The following is a 25,201-nucleotide window of genomic DNA, read 5'->3' as shown; positions in this document are numbered from 1 at the left end:
CGGCGTAAATTTACAAACGCCCAGAGTACACTCCGGTGTGAATTTACGAACGCCCAGAGCACACTCCGGCGTGAATTTACAAAAGCCCAGAGCACACTCCGGCGTATATTTACGAACGCCCAGAGCACACTCCAGCGTGAATTTACGAAGGCCCAGAGCACACTCCGGCACCCCGGAGTGAATTTACGAACGCACCCATAGTTGATATGAGACTTGGTCGTCTGGTTCGGTTAGGTGGCAGCAAGTAGCAACAGTACCTATGGGGCGGAGTTATGGGAGAGACCCGAATCAGCTTCCAAAACGTTTTGTTTGTTCGTCGCTATGGTCAGTAATGCCGCGTTCACAACACCTGGGAACTCGGAAATCTCAGACTTCAGTGCGTTCAAAACAAATGGGCACTCGGGGAAAAAACGAGCTCCGACGGGGAAAAATCCATTTTAACGGAATTTCAACCCGGATGTCTTTCTAGAGCTCCGACATGCCGACCTGAAGATCACTGACGTCATGATTTGGTTTCGTATGTTCCGAGTTCCCAGTTGTCTTGAACACGGCATTTTGCCCAAACCAGAAACCACAAAGTGTCACGCCGACAGATCGCAACATCCACAATGGAACTTTCTTATCAATCTATCAGAACCGCGAATCAAGCAAGAGAGGCGGTGAGTATTGTTTAGATCAATATGGCTTAATATACAAAGGAATCACTATATTTTTCGCATCGTGTTTGTATTAAGTAAGTTAACTTTCACAAGCTTACCAGTTAGTTAGCTAGGTGCATGAGTCATTCAGCGTCCACTGTTGCCTAGGCAGTCTGTCTTGGTGCTGTGTCGTGAATATGGTGCTGGAACAGAAAGCTGATCATGTTGCAGATGTCTGGTTGTTACCTGGCTTGTCATTATATTACACGGATTAACTCGTTTCTTACATTAGGATGAAATGAGAACAGAGTCCAGAAGAAGAAATCTACTCATATTAATCTTTCATCATTTAATGGAGGCAGGGTAAGTCCGTGTGATATACTGCATATCTAGTCTGATTCCTGTAAAGTAGCCTAGGTCTACAGAGGGCTCGACTTGAACATGACTATGTTGTTGACAGGTACATGGATGCTGCCAGTGCTCTGGAACAGGATACCAATGTCTGCTTCCGGCGGTTTGAAGTGTGTGACAATATAGACCTGGACACTGTGTTGATGGAGTATGAGAGTTACTACTTCATCAAGTTCCAGAGATATCCCAAACTAACCAAGAAACTGCCAGAACCAGGTTGGCGTGGCGACAGAATCTCACTTGAATCATTTAGATGTTTGTATTATTATAGTGCCATGCATCTTCAAAGATGCCCAGCCCACGTGGGCTCATAACACACTGCATTTTCACAAAATAATAATGTACACAAATACACAATTTCAATGACAACCTATTGAAAAAGAACCTGCCGTTTCAGAGATATAGGTTATGTTGTGGTAATATATCATATAATTAATTGCTATGTGTTTTCTCCTGTTCATCTCTTTTCAATCTAGTTGAAAGTCGACATGCAAGAAGTTGTGGAAAAAAGAGGTGAGCCTTTTTTCTCTGTTAAAACAAGCTTCAGAGTATGGTGTTGGATTTCTGGAATGGCTCAATATCAGTGTTCTGTGTAGCTCTTAGCTGTGTTCTGTCTGTCTGTCTGTCCGTCTACCTGTCTGTGTCCTTCAGGATCCCCTGCACTGGAGGTCAGCCCCTGCCCAGAATAAACTCCTCCCACAGACCCCCCTCCAGGGGTGGAGTCAAGAAGACAGAACCCAAGATGGTGGTCAAGGACGCCAGTAAAGCTGTTGGTGTACGTTTTCACACCACTCTGTTTCAAACAATCAAATGAGTTTACTGAATGTGCTTACATTTCACTATAGACACACCAGATGGAACAGGCTGTTTGTACCATGTGACATCCCAAATGGCACTCTATTCCCTAGTTAGAACCCTATGGGACCTGGTCAAATATAGTGCACTATATGGGGTAGAGGTCGACCGATTAATCGGAATGGCTGGTTAATTAGGGCCGATTTCAAGTTTTCATAACAATTGGAAATCGGTATTTTTGGACACTATTACACCTTTATTTATCAAGGCAAGTCAGTTAAGAACACATTCTTATTTTCAATGACGGCCTGGGAACGGTGGGTTATCTGCCTGTTCAGGGGCAGAACGACAGATGTTTACCTTGTCAGCTCAGGGATTCGTTTTTGCAACCTTCCGGTTACTAGTCCAACGCTCTAACCACCTGCCTTACACTGCACTCCACGAGGAGCCTGCATGGCAAGCTAACCCTAACCTGTTACGTGAGGGAAGCAAGAAGCCAAGGTATGTTACTAGCTAGCATTAAACTTATCTTATAAAAAACAATCAATCTTAACATAATCACTAGTTAACTACACATGGTTGATGATAATACTAGTTTATCTAGTGTCCTGCATTGCATATAATCGATGCGGTGCCCGTTAATTTCTTATCGAATCACAGCCTACTTCGCCAAACGGGTGATGATTTACACTGTCGTTGCCCCAAACCTAACCATAAACATCAATGCCTTTCTTTAAAATCAATACACAAGTATATATTTTTAAACCTGCATATTTAGTTAATATTGCCTGCTAACATGAATTTCTTATAACATGGGAAATTGTGTCACGTCTCTTGCGTTCCGTGCAAGCAGTCAGGGTATATGCAGCCGTTTGGGCCGCCTGGCTCGTTGTGAACTGTGTGAAGTCCATTTATTCCTAACAAAGACCTTAATTCATTTGCCAGAATTGCACATAATTATGACATAACATTGAAGGTTGTGCAATGTAACAGAAATATTTAGACTTCGGGATGCCACCCGTTAGATAAAATACGGAACGGTTTCGTATTTCACTGAAAGAATAAACCTTTTGTTTTCTAAATTAGTTTCCGGATTTGACTATATTAATGACCAAAGGCTCGTATTTCTGTGTGTTATTATGTTATAATTAAGTCTATGATTTGATATTTGATAGAGCAGTCTGACTGGTAGGCAGCAGACTCGTAAGCATTCATTCAAACAGCACTTCCGTACGTTTGACAGCAGCTCTTCGCTGTGCTTCAAGCATTGAGCTGTTTATGATTTCAAGCCTATCAACTCCAGAGTTTATGCTGGTAAAACCGATGTGAAATGGCTAGCTAGTTAGTGTGGTGCGCGCTAATAGCTTTTCAATCGGTCACTCGCTCTGAGACTTGGCTCTGCAAGGGCCGCGGCTTTTGTGGAGCGATGGGTAACGATGCTTCGAGGGTGACTGTTGTCGATGTGTTGCTGGTTCGAGCCCAGGTAGGGGCGAGGAGGGGGACGGAAGCTATACTGTTACACTGGCAATACTAAAGTGCCTATAAGAACATCCAATAGTCAAAGGTATATGAAATACAAATGGTATAAAGAGAAATAGTCCTATAATTCCTATAATAATTACAACCTAAAACTTAACTGGGAATATTGAAGACTCATGTTAAAAGGAACCACCAGCTTTCATATGTTCTCATGTTCTGAGCAAGGGACTGAAATTGCACATATTGCACTTTCACTTTCTTCTCCAACACTTTGTTTTTGCATTATTTAAACCAAATTGAACATGTTTAATTATTTATTTGAGGCTAAATTGATTTTATTGATGTATTATATTAAGGGAAAAGAAAAGTAGCCATTCAGTATTGTTGTAATTGTCATTAATATAACAACAACAACAACAAATTGTCAGATTAATCAGTATTAACATACAGGAACTCAAATCCTTCTGTTCACCTGATTTAGAATTCCTCACAATCAAATGTAGACCGCATTATCTACCAAGAGAATTCTCTTTGATTATAATCACAGCCGTATATATCCCCCCCCCCCAAGCAGACACATCGATGGCTCTGAACTAACTTTATTTAACTCTTTGCAAACTGGAATCCATTTATCCTGAGGCTGCATTCATTGTAGCTGGGGATTTTAACAAGGCTAATCTGAAAACAAGACTCCCTAAATTTTATCAGCATATCGATTGCGCAACCAGGGGTGGAAAAACCTTGGATCATTGTTACTCTAACTTCCGCAACGCATATAAGGCCCTGCCCCGCCCCCCTTTCGGAAAAGCTGACCACGACTCCATTTTGTTGATCCCTGCCTACAGACAGAAACTAAAACAAGATGCTCCCACGCTGAGGTCTGTCCAACGCTGGTCAGACCAAGCTGACTCTACACTCCAAGACCGCTTCCATCACGTGGACTGGGACATGTTTCGAATTGCGTCAGATGGAAATATTGACGAATACGCTGATTCGGTGTGCGAGTTCATTAGAACGTGCGTCGAAGATGTCGTTCCCATAGCAACGATAAAAACAGAAACCGTGGATTGATGGCAGCATTCGCGTGAAACTGAAAGCGCGAACCACTGCTTTTAATCAGGGCAAGGTGTCTGGTAACATGACCGAATACAAACAGTGCAGCTATTCCCTCCGCAAGGCTATCAAACAAGCTAAGCGTCAGTACAGAGACAAAGTAGAATCTCAATTCAACGGCTCAGACACAAGAGGCATGTGGCAGGGTCTACAGTCAATGATGGACTACAAGAAGAAATCCAGCCCAGTCACGGACCAGGATGTCTTGCTCCCAGGCAGACTAAATAACTTTTTTGCCCGCTTTGAGGACAATACAGTGCCACTGACACGGCCTGCAATGGAAACGTGCGGACTCTCCTTCACTGCAGCCGAGGTGAGTAAGACATTTAAACGTGTTAACCCTCACAAGGCTGCAGGCCTCGACAGCATCCCCAGCCGCGCCCTCAGAGCATGCGCAGACCAGCTGGCCGGTGTGTTTACGGACATATTCAATCAATCCCTATACCAGTCTGCTGTTCCCACATGCTTCAAGAGGGCCACCATTGTTCCTGTTCCCAAGAAAGCTAAGGTAACTGAGCTAAACGACTACCGCCCCGTAGCACTCACTTCCGTCATCATGAAGTGCTTTGAGAGACTAGACAAGGACCATATCACCTCCACCCTACCTGACACCCTAGACCCACTCCAATTTGCTTACCGCCCAAATAGGTCCACAGACGATGCAATCTCAACCACACTGCACACTGCCCTAACCCATCTGGACAAGATAAATAACTATGTGAGAATGCTGGTCATCGACTACAGCTCGGCATTCAACACCATAGTACCCTCCAAGCTCGTCATCAAGCTCGAGACCCTGGGTCTCGACCCCGCCCTGTGCAACTGGGTACTGGACTTCCTGACGGGCCGCCCCCAGGTGGTGAGGGTAGGCAACATCTCCTCCCCGCTGATCCTCAACACGGGGGCCCCACAAGGGTGCGTTCTGAGCCCTCTCCTGTACTCCCTGTTCACCCACGACTGTGTGGCCACGCACGCCTCCAACTCAATCATCAAGTTTGCGGACGACACAACAGTGGTAGGCTTGATTACCAACAACGACGAGACGGCCTACAGGGAGGAGGTGAGGGCCCTCGGAGTGTGGTGTCAGGAAAATAACCTCACACTCAACGTCAACAAAACTAAGGAGATGATTGTGGACTTCAGGAAACACAGTACAGGTGCATCAAAGCTGGGACCAAGAGACTGAAAAACAACTTCTATCTCAAGGCCATCAGGCTGTTAAACAGCCACCACTAACATTGAGTGGCTGCTGCCAACACACTGACACTGACTCAACTCCAGCCACTTTAATAATGGGAATTGATGGGAAATGATGTAAATATATCACTAGCCACTTTAAACAATGCTACCTTATATAATGTTACTTACCCTACATTATTCATCTCATATGCATACGTATATATTGTACTCTATATCATCGACTGCATCCTTATGTAATACAATTATCACTAGCCACTTTAACTATGCCACTTTGTTTACATACTCATCTCATATGTATATACTGTACTCGATACCATCTACTGTAACTTGCCTATGCTGCTCTGTACCATCACTCATTCATATATCCTTATGTATATATTCTTTATCCCCTTACACTGTGTATTAGACAGTAGTTTTGGAATTGTTAGTTAGATTACTTGTTGGTTATTACTGCATTGTCGGAACTAGAAGCACAAGCATTTCGCTACACTCGCATTAACATCTGCTAACCATGTGTATGTGACAAATAAAATTTTATTTGATTTGAGTATCGGCTTTTTTTGGTCCTCCAATAATCGGTATCGGTATTGGCAATGAAACCTCGACCTCTAATACGGGGAATAGGATGCCATTTGTTCCTGCTGATCACTATGATTGGCAGATATTGTTGATGGTTGCAGGAGAACGGTGGGCGCTCCTCTCCTCCAGAGCCGACAGAGTTCGGCCTGAATGTTTCCCCCATCATCAGGAACGGAGCAGGAGAAGGACAGATGAAGAAGGTAGGGAACGGAAACACACACAGGAAACACACACTAACCCTAACCCCCTAACCCTAACCCTAACCCCCTAACCCTAACCCTAACCCCCTAACCCTAACCCCCCCCTAACCCTAACACCCTAACCCTAACCCTAACCCCTAACCCTAACCCCTAACCCCCTAACCCCCCTAACCCTAACCCCTAACCCTAACCCCTAACCCTAACCCCTAACCCTAACCCCCTAACCCCCCTAACCCTAACCCTAACTAAACCTCGAGAGGGGACACACAATTCAGTCCCATTCAGTCCTAACCCTAACCCTAACCCAACTAACCTCGAGAGGGGACACACAATTCAGTCCCATTCAGTCCTAACCCTAACCCTAACCCAACTAACCTCGAGAGGGGACACACAATTCAGTCCCATTCAGTCCTAACCCTAACCCAACTAACCTCGAGAGGGGACACACAATTCAGTCCCATTCAGTCCTAACCCTAACCCAACTAACCTCGAGAGGGGACACACAATTCAGTCCTAACCCTAACCCAACTAACCTCGAGAGGGGACACACAATTCAGTCCCATTCAGTCCTAACCCTAACCCAACTAACCTCGAGAGGGGACACACAATTCAGTCCCATTCTAAATCCTATTTTTCCTAATCCTAACCGTAACCCTAGCTCCTAATCCTAACCCTAACCCTACAACTAACCTCGAGAGGGGACACACAATTCAGTCCCATTCTAAATCCTATTTTTCCTAATCCTAACCGTAACCCTAGCTCCTAATCCTAACCCTAACCCTACAACTAACCTCGAGAGGGGACACACAATTCAGTCCCATTCTAAATCCTATTTTTCCTAATCCTAACCGTAACCCTAGCTCCTAAACCTAATTCTAACCCTAGCTCCTAAACCTAATCCTAACCCTAGCTCCTAAACCTAATCCTAACCCTAGCTCCTAACCGTAACCCTAGCTCCTAAACCTAATCCTAACCGTAACCCTAGCTCCTAATCCTAACCCTAGCTCCTAAACCTAATCCTAATCCTAACCCTAACCCCTAAACCTAATCCTAACCCTAGCTCCTAAAACTAATCCTAACCGTAACCCTAGATCCTAACCGTAACCCTAGCTCCTAAACCTAATCCTAACCGTAACCCTAGCTCCTAATCCTAACCCTAGCTCCTAAACCTAATCCTAACCCCTAAACCTAACCGTAACCCTAGCTCCTAAAACTAATCCTAACCGTAACCCTAGCTCCTAATCCTAACCCTAGCTCCTAATCCTAACCGTAACCCTAGCTCCTAATCCTAACCCTAACCCTACAACTAACCTCGAGAGGGGACACACAATTCAGTCCCATTCTAAATCCTATTTTTCCTAATCCTAACCGTAACCCTAGCTCCTAAACCTAATTCTAACCCTAGCTCCTAAACCTAATCCTAACCCTAGCTCCTAAACCTAATCCTAACCCTAGCTCCTAACCGTAACCCTAGCTCCTAAACCTAATCCTAACCGTAACCCTAGCTCCTAATCCTAACCCTAGCTCCTAAACCTAATCCTAACCCTAACCCCTAAACCTAATCCTAACCCTAGCTCCTAAAACTAATCCTAACCGTAACCCTAGATCCTAACCGTAACCCTAGCTCCTAAACCTAATCCTAACCGTAACCCTAGCTCCTAATCCTAACCCTAGCTCCTAAACCTAATCCTAACCCCTAAACCTAACCGTAACCCTAGCTCCTAAAACTAATCCTAACCGTAACCCTAGCTCCTAATTCTAACCCTAGCTCCTAAACCTAATCCTAACCCTAGCTCCTAAACCTAATCCTAACCCTAGCTCCTAACCGTAACCCTAGCTCCTAAACCTAATCCTAACCGTAACCCTAGCTCCTAATCCTAACCCTAGCTCCTAAACCTAATCCTAACCCTAACCCCTAAACCTAATCCTAACCCTAGCTCCTAAAACTAATCCTAACCGTAACCCTAGATCCTAACCGTAACCCTAGCTCCTAAACCTAATCCTAACCGTAACCCTAGCTCCTAATCCTAACCCTAGCTCCTAAACCTAATCCTAACCCTAACCCCTAAACCTAATCCTAACCGTAACCCTAGCTCCTAAAACTAATCCTAACCGTAACCCTAGATCCTAACCGTAACCCTAGCTCCTAAACCTAATCATAATCCTAACCGTAACCCTAGCTCCTAATCCTAACCCTAACCGTAACCCTAGCTCCTAATCCTAACCGTAACCCTAGCTCCTAATCCTAACCCTAACCCTAACCCCCTAACCCTAACCCTAACCCCCTAACCCTAACCCTAACCCCTAACCCTAACCCCCTAACCCTAACCCCTAACCCTAACCCCTAACCCTAACCCTAACCCCTAACCCTAACCCCCTAACCCTAACCCCTAACCCTAACCCTAACCCTAACTAAACCTCGAGAGGGGACACACAATTCAGTCCCATTCAGTCGTAACCCTAACCCAACTAACCTCGAGAGGGGACACACAATTCAGTCCCATTCAGTCCTAACCCTAACCCTAACCCAACTAACCTCGAGAGGGGACACACAATTCAGTCCCATTCAGTCCTAACCCTAACCCAACTAACCTCGAGAGGGGACACACAATTCAGTCCCATTCAGTCCTAACCCTAACCCAACTAACCTCGAGAGGGGACACACAATTCAGTCCTAACCCTAACCCAACTAACCTCGAGAGGGGACACACAATTCAGTCCCATTCAGTCCTAACCCTAACCCAACTAACCTCGAGAGGGGACACAATTCAGTCCCATTCTAAATCCTATTTTTCCTAATCCTAACCGTAACCCTAGCTCCTAATCCTAACCCTAACCCTACAACTAACCTCGAGAGGGGACACACAATTCAGTCCCATTCTAAATCCTATTTTTCCTAATCCTAACCGTAACCCTAGCTCCTAATCCTAACCCTAACCCTACAACTAACCTCGAGAGGGGACACACAATTCAGTCCCATTCTAAATCCTATTTTTCCTAATCCTAACCGTAACCCTAGCTCCTAAACCTAATTCTAACCCTAGCTCCTAAACCTAATCCTAACCCTAGCTCCTAAACCTAATCCTAACCTTAGCTCCTAACCGTAACCCTAGCTCCTAAACCTAATCCTAACCGTAACCCTAGCTCCTAATCCTAACCCTAGCTCCTAAACCTAATCCTAACCCTAACCCCTAAACCTAATCCTAACCCTAGCTCCTAAAACTAATCCTAACCGTAACCCTAGATCCTAACCGTAACCCTAGCTCCTAAACCTAATCCTAACCGTAACCCTAGCTCCTAATCCTAACCCTAGCTCCTAAACCTAATCCTAACCCCTAAACCTAACCGTAACCCTAGCTCCTAAAACTAATCCTAACCGTAACCCTAGCTCCTAATCCTAACCCTAGCTCCTAATCCTAACCGTAACCCTAGCTCCTAATCCTAACCCTAACCCTACAACTAACCTCGAGAGGGGACACACAATTCAGTCCCATTCTAAATCCTATTTTTCCTAATCCTAACCGTAACCCTAGCTCCTAAACCTAATTCTAACCCTAGCTCCTAAACCTAATCCTAACCCTAGCTCCTAAACCTAATCCTAACCCTAGCTCCTAACCGTAACCCTAGCTCCTAAACCTAATCCTAACCGTAACCCTAGCTCCTAATCCTAACCCTAGCTCCTAAACCTAATCCTAACCCTAACCCCTAAACCTAATCCTAACCCTAGCTCCTAAAACTAATCCTAACCGTAACCCTAGATCCTAACCGTAACCCTAGCTCCTAAACCTAATCCTAACCGTAACCCTAGCTCCTAATCCTAACCCTAGCTCCTAAACCTAATCCTAACCCCTAAACCTAACCGCAACCCTAGCTCCTAAAACTAATCCTAACCGTAACCCTAGCTCCTAATCCTAACCCTAGCTCCTAATCCTAACCGTAACCCTAGCTCCTAATCCTAACCCTAACCCTACAACTAACCTCGAGAGGGGACACACAATTCAGTCCCATTCTAAATCCTATTTTTCCTAATCCTAACCGTAACCCTAGCTCCTAATTCTAACCTAATTCTAAACCTAATTCTAACCTAGCTCCTAAACCTAATCCTAACCCTAGCTCCTAAACCTAATCCTAACCCTAGCTCCTAACCGTAACCCTAGCTCCTAAACCTAATCCTAACCGTAACCCTAGCTCCTAATCCTAACCCTAGCTCCTAAACCTAATCCTAACCCTAACCCCTAAACCTAATCCTAACCCTAGCTCCTAAAACTAATCCTAACCGTAACCCTAGATCCTAACCGTAACCCTAGCTCCTAAACCTAATCCTAACCGTAACCCTAGCTCCTAATCCTAACCCTAGCTCCTAAACCTAATCCTAACCCTAACCCCTAAACCTAATCCTAACCGTAACCCTAGCTCCTAAAACTAATCCTAACCGTAACCCTAGATCCTAACCGTAACCCTAGCTCCTAAACCTAATCATAATCCTAACCGTAACCCTAGCTCCTAATCCTAACCCTAACCGTAACCCTAGCTCCTAATCCTAACCGTAACCCTAGCTCCTAATCCTAACCCTAACCGTAACCCTAGCTCCTAATCCTAACCCTAACCGTAACCCTAGCTCCTAAACCTAATCCTAACCGTAACCCTAGCTCCTAATCCTAACCGTAACCCTAGCTCCTAATCCTAACCCTAGTTCCTAATCCTAACCCTAACCCCTAAACCTAACCGTAACCCTAGCTCCTAAAACTAATCCTAACCGTAACCCTAGATCCTAACCGTAACCCTAGCTCCTAAACCTAATCATAATCCTAACCGTAACCCTAGCTCCTAAACCTAACCATAATCCTAACCGTAACCCTAACCCCTAAAACTAATCCTAACCGTAACCCTAGATCCTAACCGTAACCCTAGCTCCTAAACCTAATCATAACCCTAACCCTAGCTCCTAAACCTAAACCTAATCCTAACCTTAACCCTAGCTCCTAATCCTAACGCCTAATCCTAACCGTAACCCTAGCTCCTAAACCTAATCCTAACCCCCCTAGAAATAACATTTCATCTTGTGGGGACAAACCAAATGTCCCCAGTTGGTCCACTTTTTGTTTGTTCACTATTCTAGTGGGAACTTCTGGTCCTCACAGGTATAGTTAAACACGTCCACAGACACACAGTGTCAAAGTGTTTCATTTTAGCTCCTGGTATTTTTCTATGTTGATAGTCCTGTGGTTGGGTTAGGGTTAACACACTGTGGTTGGGTTAGGGTTAACACACTGTGGTTGTGTTGCTTTTCTCTATTAGGGTCAGCTGATTGACTGCAGAGGCCTTATCCAGGATGCATCCAACAGTCTGTCAGAACCCATGGTATTGTACTCTGACCCCTAACCCTACCGTACAGACCCCATGGTACTGTACTCTGACCCCTAACCCTAATGTCCAGACCCCATGGTACTGTACTCTGACCTCTAACCCTACCATCCAGACCCCATGATACTGTACTCTGACCCCTAACCCTACCATCCAGACCCCATGATACTGTACTCTGACCCCTAACCCTACCCTCCAGACCCCATGATACTGTACTCTGACCCCTAACCCTAATGTCCAGATCCCATAGTACTGTACTCTGACCCCTAACCCTACCGTCCAGACCCTATGGTACTGTACTCTGACCCCTAACCCTAATGTCCAGACCCCATGATACTGTACTCTGACCCATAACCCTACCATACAGACCCCATGGTACTGTACTCTGACCAATAACCCTACCGTACAGACCCCATGATACTGTACTCTGACCCCTAACCCTACCGTCCAGACCCCATGGTACTGTACTCTGACCAATAACCCTACCGTACAGACCCCATGATACTGTACTCTGACCCCTAACCCTAATGTCCAGATCCCATAGTACTGTACTCTGACCTCTAACCCTACCGTCCAGACCATATGGTACTGTACTCTGACCCCTAACCTTAATTTCCAGACCCCATGATACTGTACTCTGACCCCTAACCCTACCGTCCAGACCCCATGATACTGTACTCTGACCTCTAATCCTACCGTCCAGACCCCATAGTACTGTACTCTGACCCCTAACCCCACCATCCAGACCCCATGATACTGTACTCTGACCCCTAACCCTACCGTCCAGACCCCATGATACTGTACTCTAACCCCTAACCCTAATGTCCAGATCCCATAGTACTGTACTCTGACCTCTAACCCTACCGTCCAGACCCTATGGTACTGTACTCTGACCCCTAACCCTAATGTCCAGACCCCATGATACTGTACTCTGACCCATAACCCTACCGTCCAGACCCCATGGTACTGTACTCTGACCCCTAACGTCCAGACCCCATGGCACGGTACCCCAGTTAACCCATGGTAACGTATACAGTCTGAACATATGCACACAGACCATGGAAGAGCTATGGTCTGTGTGTGTAGAGCTCATTTCAAACCTCAAACCACAAAATGGTGTTCTCTTCTCTCCAGGAGCCTCTTCTGAAACCCCTCAGCGCCTTCATTGGGATGAACAGTGAGATGAGAGATCTGGCTGCTGTTATTAGCAGGGTAAGAGCTGTTAGCAGGGTAAGAGCTGTAATGAGCAGGGTAAGAGCTGTTGTTAGCAGGGTAAGAGCTGTTGTTAGCAGGGTAAGAGCTGTTATGAGCAGGGTAAGAGCTGTTATGAGCAGGGTAAGAGCTGTTATGAGCAGGGTAAGAGCTGTTATGAGCAGGGTAAGAGCTGTTATGAGCAGGGTAAGAGCTGTTATGAGCAGGGTAAGAGCTGTTATGAGCAGGGTAAGAGCTGTTATGAGCAGGGTAAGAGCTGTTATGAGCAGGGTAAGAGCTGTTATGAGCAGGGTAAGAGCTGTTATGAGCAGGGTAAGAGCTGTTATGAGCAGGGTAAGAGCTGTTATGAGCAGGGTAAGAGCTGTTATGAGCAGGGTAAGAGCTGTTATGAGCAGGGTAAGAGCTGTTATGAGCAGGGTAAGAGCTGTTATGAGCAGGGTAAGAGCTGAGCTGTTATGAGCAGGGTAAGAGCTGTTATGAGCAGGGTAAGAGCTGTTATGAGCAGGGTAAGAGCTGTTATGAGCAGGGTAAGAGCTGTTATGAGCAGGGTAAGAGCTGTTGTTAGCAGGATAAGAGCTGTTGTTAGCAGGGTAAGAGCTGTTGTTAGCAGGGTAAGAGCTGTTGTTAGCAGGGTAAGAGCTGTTATGAGCAGGGTAAGAGCTGTTATGAGCAGGGTAAGAGCTGTTATGAGCAGGGTAAGAGCTGTTATGAGCAGGGTAAGAGCTGTTATGAGCAGGGTAAGAGCTGTTATGAGCAGGATCCTTTTTAGTTATTTTGGGAAGTCGTTGAAGACGTTCTTTTCATCTGTAATACTCAGGTGAAACACTAGAGGACTGAAGTGCTACCATTGTATGGAATGTGTGTGTTTATTAATGAAGGTCTGAGCTCCACCCCTCTCCTCTCTCTAAAGGACATCTATTTACAGAACCCCGCTGTGCGCTGGGATGACATTATAGGCCTGCAGGCTGCCAAGCGATTAGTCAAAGAGGCTGTCGTCTACCCTATTAAGGTACAGGCCGTAAGCACCATGCTCCTTCTCTGCTGCAGTACCACTTCCATTCTACTTCTGAATATGTCTACACTAAAAGCAGTAGGAAACAAGGTGCTGTTATTCGTGAAGGTACGGTCCATCTTAGAGTACGGCCCATCTTAGAGTACGGCCCATCTTAGAGTACAGGCCATCTTACAGTATGGCCCATCTTAGAGTACGGCCCATCTTAGAGTACGGCCCATCTTAGAGTATGGCCCATCTTACAGTATGGTCCATCTTACAGTACGGCCCATCTTACAGTACGGTCCATCTTACAGTACGGCCCATCTTACAGTACGGCCCATCTTACAGTACGGCCCATCTTACAGTACGGCCCATCTTACAGTACGGCCCATCTTACAGTACGGCCCATCTTACAGTAGGGTCCATCTTACAGTACGGCCCATCTTACAGTACGGCCCATCTTACAGTAGGGTCCATCTTACAGTACGGCCCATCTTACAGTACGGCCCATCTTACAGTAGGGTCCATCTTACAGTAGGGTCCATCTTACAGTATGGCCCATCTTACAGTAGGGTCCATCTTACAGTAGGGTCCATCGTACAGTAGGGTCCATCGTACAGTAGGGTCCATCTTACAGTAGGGTCCATCTTACAGTAGGGTCCATCTTACAGTATGGCCCATCTTACAGTATGGCCCATCTTACAGTAGGGTCCATCTTACAGTACGGCCCATCTTACAGTAGGGTCCATCTTACAGTAGGGTCCATCTTACAGTAGGGTCCATCTTACAGTACGGTCCATCTTACAGTAGGGTCCATCGTACAGTAGGGTCCATCTTACAGTAGGGTCCATCTTACAGTAGGGTCCATCTTACAGTATGGCCCATCTTACAGTAGGGTCCATCTTACAGTAGGGTTGCTGCTCGAAATTGTAATTTGATCTGACTCTATAGAACTAACATTCCTTCATTCTGTCCTTAGTATCCACAGCTATTCACTGGCATCCTGTCTCCATGGAAAGGTCTGCTGTTATACGGACCTCCAGGTAACACCTTCACACACACCTTCAGGTAACACCTTCACACACACCTCCACACGCACGCTCACCTACACACACACACACACACACCTACTCACCTACACACGCACACACCTACAGACACATCCACACACACTCCTGACCTCTCCTCTCAGGTACAGGTAAGACACTGCTGGCCAAGGCTGTAGCCACAGAGTGTAACACCACCTTCTTCAACATCTCAGCCTCCAGCATCGTCAGCAAGTGGAGAGGAGACTCTGAGAAGCTGGTCAGGGTACGTGGCTGTCTGATGTCCCTGTATGAATGTTAAAGACTGATGTTTATTAGTTGACATAATGCACTCCTCTCTCCAGGTGTTGTTTGAGCTGGCTCGCTACCACGCCCCTTCCACCATTTTCCTGGATGAACTGGAGTCAGTTATGAGCCAGAGAGGGACTGGAGGAGGGTGAGTTACGGAGAGAAGGAGTTACGGAGAGAAGGAGTTACGGAGAAAGGGGAGGGGCAGTTACGGAGAGAGGGGAGGGGCAGTTACGGAGGGGAGGGGCAGTTACAGAGAGAGGGGAGGGGCAGTTACAGAGAGAGGGGAGGGGAGTTACGGAGAGAGGGGAGGGTGAGTTACGGAGAGAGGGGAGGGTGAGTTACGGAGAGAGGGGAGGGTGAGTTACGGAGAGAGGGGAGGGTGAGTTACGGAGAGAGGGGAGGGTGAGTTACGGAGAGAGGGGAGGGTGAGTTACGGAGAGAGGGGAGGGTGAGTTACGGAGAGAGGGGAGGGTGAGTTACGGAGAGAGGGGAGGGGTGAGTTACGGAGAGAGGGGAGGGTGAGTTACGGAGAGAGGGGAGGGTGAGTTACGGAGAGAGGGGAGGGTGAGTTACGGAGAGAGGGAGGGTGAGTTACGGAGAGAGGGGAGGGTGAGTTACGGAGAGAGGGGAGGGTGAGTTACGGAGAGAGGGGAGGGTGAGTTACGGAGAGAGGGGAGGGTGAGTTACGGAGAGAGGGGAGGGTGAGTTACGGAGAGAGGGGAGGGTGAGTTACGGAGAGAGGCGAGGGTGAGTTACGGAGGGTGAGTTACGGAGAGAGGGGAGGGTGAGTTACGGGGAGAGGGGAGGGTGAGTTACGTAGAGTGAGTTACGGAGAGAGGGGAGGGGGAGTTACGGAGAGAGGTGAGGGTGAGTTACGGAGAGAGGGGAAGGTGAGTTACGGAGAGAGGGGAAGGTGAGTTACGGAGAGAGGGGAAGGTGAGGGGAGTTACGGAGAGAGGGGAAGGTGAGTTACGGAGAGAGGGAGGGTGAGTTACGGAGAGAGGGAGGGTGAGTTACGGAGAGAGGGGAGGGTGAGTTACAGAGAGAGGGGAGAGAGAGGGAGGGTGAGTTACGGAGAGAGGGGAGGGTGAGTTACAGAGAGAGGGGAGGGTGAGTTACAGAGAGAGGGGAGGGTGAGTTACAGAGAGAGGGGAGGGTGAGTTACAGAGAGAGGGGAGGGTGAGTTACGGAGGGTGAGTTACGTAGAGAGGGAGGGTGAGTTACGTAGAGAGGGGAGGGTGAGTTACGTAGAGAGGGGAGGGTGAGTTACGTAGAGAGGGGAGGGTGAGTTACGTAGAGAGGGGAGGGTGAGTTACGTAGAGAGGGGAGGGTGAGTTACGTAGAGAGGGGAGGGGGAGTTACAGAGGGAGGGGAGGGTGAGTTATAGAAGGAGTGGGGGAGGGGAGTTAGAAAAGGAGTGGGGGAGGGGGAGTTGGAGAAGGGGAGGGGAGTTATAGAGGGAGGGGAGGGTGAGTTATAGAAGGAGTGGGGGAGGGGAGTTAGAAAAGGAGTGGGGGAGGGGAGTTGGAGAAGGGGAGGGGAGTTATAGAGAAGGAGTGGGGGAGGGGGAGTTGGAGAAGGAGTGGGGGAGGGGGAGTTGGAGAAGGAGTGGGGGAGGGGGAGTTATAGTGGGGGTGAGTTATACTGGGGGTGTTATAGTGGGGGAGGGGGAGTTATAGAAGAGGTGGGGAGTGTAAGTCGCTCTGGATAAGAGCGTCTGCTAAATGACGTAAATGTAAATGGGAGTTATAATGGGGCAGTAAATGCTGCTCTCTGTGTTTTTAATGCTGCTCTCTGTGTTTTTAATGCTGCTCTCTGTGTTTTTAATGCATTTATGTGTTATTAATGCTGCTCTCTGTGTTTACTAATGCATTTATGTGTTATTAATGCTGCTCTCTGTGTTTTTAATGCTGCTCTCTGTGTTTACTAATGCATTTATGTGTTATTAATGCTGCTCTCTGTGTTTTTAATGCGGCTCTTTGTCTTTTTAATGCTGCTCTCTGTGTTTACTAATGCATTTATGTGTTATTAATGCTGCTCTTTGTCCTCTGTGTTGCTGTCCTGGTCCAGAGGAGAGCACGAGGGCAGCAGAAGGATGAAGACAGAGCTTTTGGTCCAGATGGATGGACTGGCCCGATCTGATGATCTGGTTTTTGTCCTGGCAGCATCTAACCTTCCCTGGTAGGTCTAACCCTAACCTTCCCTGGTAGGTCTAACCACTACCTTCCCTGGTAGGTCTAACCATAACCTTCCCTGGTAGGTCTAACCCTAACCTTCCCTGGTAGGTCTAACCCTAACCTTCCCTGGTAGGTCTAACCCTAACCTTCCCTGGTAGGTCTAACCCTAACCTTCCCTGGTAGGTCTAACCCTAACCTTCCCTGGTAGGTCTAACCCTAACCTTCCCTGGTAGGTCTAACCCTAACCTTCCCTGGTAGGTCTAACCCTAACCTTCCCTGGTAGGTCTAACCATAACCTTCCCTGGTAGGTCTAACCACTACCTTCCCTGGTAGGTCTAACCACTACCTTCCCTGGTAGGTCTAACCACAACCTTCCCTGGTAGGTCTAACCCTAACCTTCCCTGGTAGGTCTAACCCTAACCTTCCCTGGTAGGTCTAACCATAACCTTCCCTGGTAGGTCTAACCATAACCTTCCCTGGTAGGTCTAACCATAACCTTCCCTGGTTGGTCTAACCATAACCTTCCCTGGTTGGTCTAACCATAACCTTCCCTGGTAGGTCTAACCCTAACCTTCCCTGGTAGGTCTAACCATAACCTTCCCTGGTAGGTCTAACCATAACCTTCCCTGGTAGGTCTAACGCTAACCTTCCCTGGTAGGTCTAACCCTAACCTTCCCTTGTAGGTCTAACCCTAACATTCCCTGGTAGGTCTAACCATAACCTTCCCTGGTAGGACTAACCCTAACCTCTCTAACACTAACCTAACCTGGTAAGACCTGCCGTTTGTCCTGGCAGTCTCTAACCTACCATGGTAAGTCCTGGCAGTCTCTAACCTACCATGGTATGTCCTGGCAGTCTAACCTACCATGGTAAGTCCTGGCAGCCTCTACTCTACCCTGGTGAGACCTGGCAGACCCTAACCTACCCTGATGAGACCTGGCGTTTGTCCTGGCAGCCTCTAACCTACCCTGGTGAGACCTGGCAGCCTCTAACCTGCCCTGGTAAGTCCTGGCATCCTCTAACCTGCCCTGGTAAGTCCTGGCAGCCTCTAACCTGCCCTGGTAAGTCCTGGCATCCTCTAACCTGCCCTGGTAAGTCCTGGCATCCTCTAACCTGCCCTGGTAAGTCCTGGCAGCCTCTAACCTGCCCTGGTAAGTCCTGGCATCCTCTAACCTGCCCTGGTAAGTCCTGGCAGCCTCTAACCTGCCCTGGTAAGTCCTGGCAGCCTCTAACCTGCCCTGGTTAGACCTGGCGTATGTCCTGGCAGCCTCTAACCTGTCCTGGTAAGACCTGGCGTATGTCCTGGCAGCCTCTAACCTGCCCTGGTAAGTCCTGGCATCCTCTAACCTGCCCTGGTAAGTCCTGGCAGCCTCTAACCTGCCCTGGTTAGACCTGGCGTATGTCCTGGTAGCCTCTAACCTGCCCTGGTAAGACCTGGCGTATGTCCTGGTAGCCTCTAACCTGCCCTGGTAAGTCCTGGCGTATGTCCTGGCAGCCTCTAACCTTCCCTGGTAGGTCTAACCATAACCTTCCCTGGTAGGTCTAACCCTAACCTTACCTGGTAGGTCTAACCCTAACCTTCCCTGGTAGGTCCAACCCTAACCTTCCCTGGTAGGTCCAACCCTAACCTTCCCTGGTAGGTCCAACCCTAACCTTCCCTGGTAGGTCCAACCCTAACCTTCCCTGGTAGGTCCAACCCTAACCTTCCCTGGTAGGTCCAACCCTAACCTTCCCTGGTAGGTCCAACCCTAACCTTCCCTGGTAGGTCCAACCCTAACCTTCCCTGGTAGGTCTAACCATAACCTTCCCTGGTAGGTCTAACCATAACCTTCCCTGGTAGGTCTAACCATAACCTTCCCTGGTAGGTCCAGCCCTAACCTTCCCTGGTAGGTCTAACCATAACCTTCCCTGGTAGGTCTAACCATAACCTTCCCTGGTCTAACCATAACCTTCCCTGGTAGGTCTAACCCTAACCTGCCCTGGTAAGTCCTGGCGTATGTCCTGGCAGCCTCTAACCTGCCCTGGTAAGTCCTGGCGTATGTCCTGGCAGCCTCTAACCTACCCTGGTAAGACGTGGCGTATGTCCTGGCAGCCTCTAACCTGCCCTGGTAAGCTCAGAAGAACTGGAATCGTATTCATCAAGCTGCTCAGGGTGTTGATCTAGGAGCAGGTAGAGATATAGTCAGGGTTCAACACCTACAGGGGCAGGAGGGTTACAGGTATGACCGGTGGTCTCGGTAACAGAAGGGGTTTCTCCCTCTTCGTCTTCTCAGGGAGCTGGATCATGCCATGCTGAGACGTCTGGAGAAAAGGATTCTGGTTGGCCTTCCCTCTGGCAATGCCCGACAGGCCATGGTCGCTCATTGGCTGCCTCCACTCAGCTGCACTGGAGGGGTGGAGCTACGCACCGAGCTGGCCTATGAGATGATTGCACAGGTAGGGGGGAGGAACAGTGGGATCGCACATCTCTGTTGAACAAAAGATTGACTACTAAAAAGCTGTTCTTGCCATAATATGGACTTAGCTTGTTTGGTAAAAGACCATCTTCTGTACACCACCCCTACCTTGTCACAACACAACTGATTGGCTCAAACGCATTAAGAACTTCTAACAAGGCACACCTGTTAATTGAAATGTTATAGTAGTTTAGTAATAGATGTTTTCTTGTATCATAGTAAGTTAGCTAGTTGTAGTAGTAATAGATGGTGTTGTTTTGATATATTAATACTAATATCTATATATTCTAGGCGACGGAAGGCTACTCTGGGTCTGATATCAGGCTGGTGTGTAAAGAAGCAGCCATGAGACCAGTCAGGAAGATATTTGATGCTCTAGAGAGCCACCAGCAGGGTAAGGAAACAGCCATGAGACCAGTCAGGAAGATATTTAATGCTCTAGAGAGCCACCAGCAGGGTAAGGAAACAGCCGTGAGACCAGTCAGGAAGATATTTGATGCTCTAGAGAGCCAACAGCAGGGTAAGGAAACAGCCATGAGACCAGTCAGGAAGATATTTAATGCTCTAGAGAGCCACCAGCAGGGTAAGGAAACAGCCATGAGACCAGTCAGGAAGATATTTAATGCTCTAGAGAGCCAACAGCAGGGTAAGGAAACAGCCGTGAGACCAGTCAGGAAGATATTTGATGCTCTAGAGAGCCAACAGCAGGGTAAGGAAACAGCCGTGAGACCAGTCAGGAAGATATTTGATGCTCTAGAGAGCCAACAGCAGGGTAAGGAAACAGCCGTGAGACCAGTCAGGAAGATATTTGATGCTCTAGAGAGCCACCAGCAGGGTTACATTGTAATATTTACTCAGCTGAAAACTCCGGTATTGACAAAAAATGGAGGATCTCGTTTTTCAGTAGCACTTGGCTGTGTGCAGTAGATTTAGCATGTAGAATCATCTGGAAATTAGTAGAAAATGACGGCGGTGGTGATAGGACGGCTATCCGTTATTAATAATACCACTCCTCCCCTTACAGGGAGCTGCAACATGCCTGTCATTCACCTGGAAACTGTGACAACAGACGACTTCCTGGAGGTGATCGCTCACACCAAACCCTCGGCCAGGAACCTTATAGACAAATACACTGCCTGGGAGACTGAGTACGAGTCTGTGTGACACACTCAACATAGCAATATACACATGTATATACAGTGCCTTCAGAAAGTATTCAGACCCCTTGACTTTTTCCACATTTTGTTATTTTACAACCTTAATTTAAAATGTATTAAAAATATTTATTTTTTTACTTTTTATTTTTAAAATTTTACCCCTTTTTCTCCCCAATTTCGTGGTATCCAATTGTTTAGTAGCTACTATCTTTTCTCTGGTACAACTCCCATACGGGCTCGGAGAGACGACGGTTGAAAGTCATGTGTCCTCCGATACACAACCCAACCAAGCCGCACTAACCCTTCTTAACACAGCGGGCGCATCCAACCCAGAAGCCAGCCGCACCAATGTGTCGGAGGAAACTTCATGCACCTGGTAACCTTGGTTAGCGTGCACTGCGCCCGGCCCGCTACAGGAATCGCTGGTGCGCGATGAGACAAGGATATCCCTACCGGCTAAGCACTCCCTAACCCGGACGATGCTGGGCCAATTGTGCGTCGACCCCATGGACCTACCGGGTGCGGCCGGTTGCGACAGAGCCTGGACACGAACCCAGAGTCTCTGGTGGCACAGCTGGCGCTGCAAATCTAATCTACACACAATAACCCTTAATGACAAAGCGAAAACAGTTAAAAAAATAAATAAACAGAAATATCTTAATTACGTAAGTATTCCGACCCTTTGCTATGAGGCTCGAAATTGTGCTCAGGGACATCCTGTTTTCGTTGATCATCCTTGAGATGTTTCTACAACTTGATTAGAGTCCATCTGTGATAAATTCAATTGATTGGACATGATTTGGAAAGACACACACCTGTCTATATGAGGTCCCACAGTTGACAGTGCATGTCAGAGCAAAAACCAAGCTATGACGTCTAAGGAATTGTCCGTAGAGCTCTGAGACAGGATTGTGTCAAGAAACAGATTTGGGAAGTGTACCAAAAAATGTCTGCAGCATTGAAGATCCCCAAGAACACAGCGCCCTCCATCATTCTGAAATGGAAGAAATTTGGCCTCCCAGCCAAACTGATCAATCAGGGGAGAAGGGCCTTGGTCAGGGAGGTGACCAAGATCCCAATGGTCACTCTGACAGACATCCCTAGTTCTTCTGTTGAGATGGGACAACCTTCCAGAAGGACAACCATCTCTGCAGCATCCCACCAAGTAGGCCTTTATGGTAGAGTTGCCACTCCTCAGTAAAAGGCACATGACAGCCCACTTGGAATTTGCCAAAAGGCACCTAGACTCTCAGACCATGAGAAACAAGATTCTCTGGTCTTATGAAACCAAGATTGAACTCTTTAGCCTGAATGCCAAGTGTCAAGTCTGGAGGAAACCTGACACCATCTCTACGGTGAAGCATGGTGGTAGCATGAGGGTATGTTTTTCAGTGGCAGTGACTGGGAGACTAGTCAGGATTGAGAGAAAGATGAACGGTCAAAGTACAGAAAGATCATTGACGAAAACCTGGTCCAGAGCACTCAGGACCTCTGGGGTGGAGGTTCACCTTCCAATAGGACTACGACCCTAATCACACAGCCAAGACAATCAGGAGTAGCTTCAGGACAAGTCTCTGAATGTCCTTGAGTGGTCCAGCCCATACTCTAACATCTCTGGAGAAACTTGAAAATAGCTGTGCAGCGACACTCCCCATCCAATCTGACAGAGCTTGAGAGGATCTGCAGAGAAGAATGGAAGGAACTCCCCAAATACAGGTGTGCCAAGCTTGTGCCGTCAAACCCAAGAAGACTCAAGGCTGTAATCCCTGCCAAAGGTGTTTCAACAAAGTACTGAGTAAAGGGTCAGAATTTCTTTCATGTAAAAAAACAGTTTTTGCTTTGTCATTATTGGGTATTGTGATGTCATTATTGGGTATTGTGTGTAGATTGATATGGTATTTTTTAAAATGAGAATAAGGCAGTAACGTGACAAAATGTGGAAAAGATCAAGGGGTCTGAATACTTTCCGAATGCACTGTACATATCTGTAGCAATGAGCATCTTAGATTAGCAATACAATGTAATAGGTCAGTGTGTCTGTACATAGGGCTTGTCTGAGACAGAACCTAGGTCAGTGTGTCTGTACATAGGGCTTGTCTGAGACAGAACCCAGTGTGTCTGTACATAGGGCTTGTCTGAGACAGAACCCAGTGTGTCTGTACATAGGGCTTGTCTGAGACAGAACCTAGGTCAGTGTGTCTGTACATAGGGCTTGTCTGAGACAGAACCTAGGTCAGTGTGTCTGTACATAGGGCTTGTCTGAGACAGAACCTAGGTCAGTGTGTCTGTACATAGGGCTTGTCTGAGACAGAACCTAGGTCAGTGTGTCTGTACATAGGGCTTGTCTGAGACAGAACCTAGGTCAGTGTGTCTGTACATAGGGCTTGTCTGTCAGTGTGTCTGTACATAGGGCTTGTCTGAGACAGAACCTTGTCTGAGACAGAACCTCAGTGTGTCTGTACATAGGGCTTGTCTGAGACAGAACCTAGGTCAGTGTGTCTGTACATAGGGCTTGTCTGAGACAGAACCTAGGTCAGTGTGTCTGTACATAGGGCTTGTCTGAGACAGAACCTAGGTCAGTGTGTCTGTACATAGGGCTTGTCTGAGACAGAACCTAGGTCAGTGTGTCTGTACATAGGGCTTGTCTGAGACAGAACCCAGTGTGTCTGTACATAGGGCTTGTCTGAGACAGAACCCAGTGTGTCTGTACATAGGGCTTGTCTGAGACAGAACCCAGTGTGTCTGTACATAGGGCTTGTCTGAGACAGAACCCAGTGTGTCTGTACATAGGGCTTGTCTGAGACAGAACCCAGTGTGTCTGTACATAGGTGTGTCTTACATAGTCTGAGACAGAACCCAGTGTGTCTGTACATAGGGCTTGTTTGAGATAGAACCCAGTGTGTCTGTACATAGGGCTTGTCTGAGACAGAACCCAGTGTGTCTGTACATAGGGCTTGTCTGAGATAGAACCTTTGGTAAAAACGGTTTCTGTAACTTCACTGAAGAAATGGAAGGTTGCTGACCTATGTTTTATACAGCTGAATGGATTCTCTATGTTCAATTAAAGACCATATGATTCATTGGTAGTACTAGTCATGATCACTTTTTATAAACATGATTACACACAAGACATTTTTCAGAAAATGCCATTTTAAACACTCTTCACAAGTGCAAAGGTTTGATGCAGTCTTGTTATCCCAGTATCTATTCATCAACACATAAACCTAACACTACCTATTCATCAACACATAAACCTAACACTACCTATTCATCAACACAGAAACCTAACACTACCTATTCATCAACACAGAAACCTAACACTACCTATTCATTTAGTCTGGTGTGGGACTAGAGGAGGTGTTAGTCTGGTGTGGGACTAGAGGAGGTGTTACAGTCTGGTGTGGGACTAGAGGAGGTGTTACAGTCTGGTGTGGGACTAGAGGAGGTGTTACAGTCTGGTGTGGGACTAGGAGGTGTTAGTCTGGTGTGGGACTAGAGGAGGTGTTAGTCTGGTGTGGGACTAGAGGAGGTGTTAGTCTGGTGTGGGACTAGAGGAGGTGTTAGTCTGGTGTGGGACTAGAGGAGGTGTTAGTCTGGTGTGGGACTAGAGGAGGTGTTAGTCTGGTGTGGGACTAGAGGAGGTGTTAGTCTGGTGTGGGACTAGAGGAGGTGTTACAGTCTGGTGTGGGACTAGAGGAGGTGTTACAGTCTGGTGTGGGACTAGAGGAGGTGTTACAGTCTGGTGTGGGACTAGAGGAGGTGTTACAGTCTGGTGTGGGACTAGAGGTGTTAGTCTGGTGTGGGACTAGAGGAGGTGTTAGTCTGGTGTGGGACTAGAGGAGGTGTGGGACTGCAACATGATGAGATATACCCATGTCTAAATGATCTAATAGTGAGAGAGTCATAGTTAAAGGATGTGTTGGAGGATGTGGTCCACAGCTTGAGGGAAGCTGTCACAGGTCAGGTATGGTGGAGGATTAATTTTACCCTCATCTCCCACTCTGTATTTACCTATAGAAGACAACATGCTATGAATCAATAGAAATGCTTGGCATTAGTTGCTTTTAGAATGCTTTTAAAGAGGTTTTC

General features: G+C 47.2%; 2 protein-coding genes and 1 long non-coding RNA gene across 4 annotated transcripts in view; 2 read left to right on the top strand and 1 right to left on the bottom strand.

The window, feature by feature from the left end:
- The first annotated feature begins 541 nt into the window (after positions 1-541).
- katnal2 (katanin p60 subunit A-like 2) lies at positions 542-21,258 on the top strand. Its single transcript, XM_046306421.1, has 16 exons — positions 542-659; positions 931-1,001; positions 1,099-1,265; positions 1,526-1,562; positions 1,701-1,824; positions 6,317-6,415; positions 11,714-11,776; positions 12,914-12,991; positions 13,902-14,000; positions 14,965-15,028; positions 15,178-15,296; positions 15,376-15,467; positions 17,393-17,503; positions 19,773-19,935; positions 20,247-20,349; positions 20,980-21,258. Exons 1-16 carry the CDS (start codon positions 609-611, stop codon positions 21,117-21,119), a joined length of 1,581 nt encoding a protein of 526 aa, XP_046162377.1. The 5' UTR covers positions 542-608; the 3' UTR covers positions 21,120-21,258.
- Positions 21,259-23,014: 1,756 nt separating this feature from the next.
- LOC123999988 lies at positions 23,015-24,192 on the top strand. The gene is made up of 2 exons (XR_006832528.1): positions 23,015-23,473; positions 23,602-24,192. It is a non-coding gene; the product is annotated as an uncharacterized LOC123999988 (long non-coding RNA).
- A 4-nt stretch (positions 24,193-24,196) lies between these two features.
- Positions 24,197-25,201, bottom strand: part of hdhd2 (haloacid dehalogenase-like hydrolase domain containing 2) — a 35,825-nt gene continuing 34,820 nt past the window's right edge. For both annotated transcript variants that reach the window (XM_046306053.1, XM_046306051.1), the window contains exon 7: positions 24,197-25,123. In XM_046306053.1, coding sequence (XP_046162009.1) covers positions 25,020-25,123 — 104 coding nt within the window. In that variant the 3' untranslated portion in view covers positions 24,197-25,019. The remainder of the gene's footprint in view (positions 25,124-25,201) is intronic.

The sequence above is a fragment of the Oncorhynchus gorbuscha genome, linkage group LG16, assembly GCF_021184085.1.
Source record: "Oncorhynchus gorbuscha isolate QuinsamMale2020 ecotype Even-year linkage group LG16, OgorEven_v1.0, whole genome shotgun sequence".
Classification (NCBI taxonomy): Eukaryota; Metazoa; Chordata; class Actinopteri; order Salmoniformes; family Salmonidae; genus Oncorhynchus; species Oncorhynchus gorbuscha.
Note: the sequence above shows the minus strand (reverse complement) of the source record. Positions and strands in the feature narration are given on the sequence as shown.

What these genes read in the sequence shown, in the direction of transcription:
- katnal2 (XM_046306421.1), top strand. Translation starts at nt 609, where the DNA reads ATGGAACTTTCTTATCAATCTATCAGAACCGCGAATCAAGCAAGAGAG. An exon ending in ACAGTCTGTCAGAACCCATG is followed by an intron (nt 11,777 to 12,913) that starts GTATTGTACTCT and finishes TCTTCTCTCCAG; the next exon opens with GAGCCTCTTCTGAAACCCCT. An exon ending in ACTCTGAGAAGCTGGTCAGG is followed by an intron (nt 15,297 to 15,375) that starts GTACGTGGCTGT and finishes TCCTCTCTCCAG; the next exon opens with GTGTTGTTTGAGCTGGCTCG.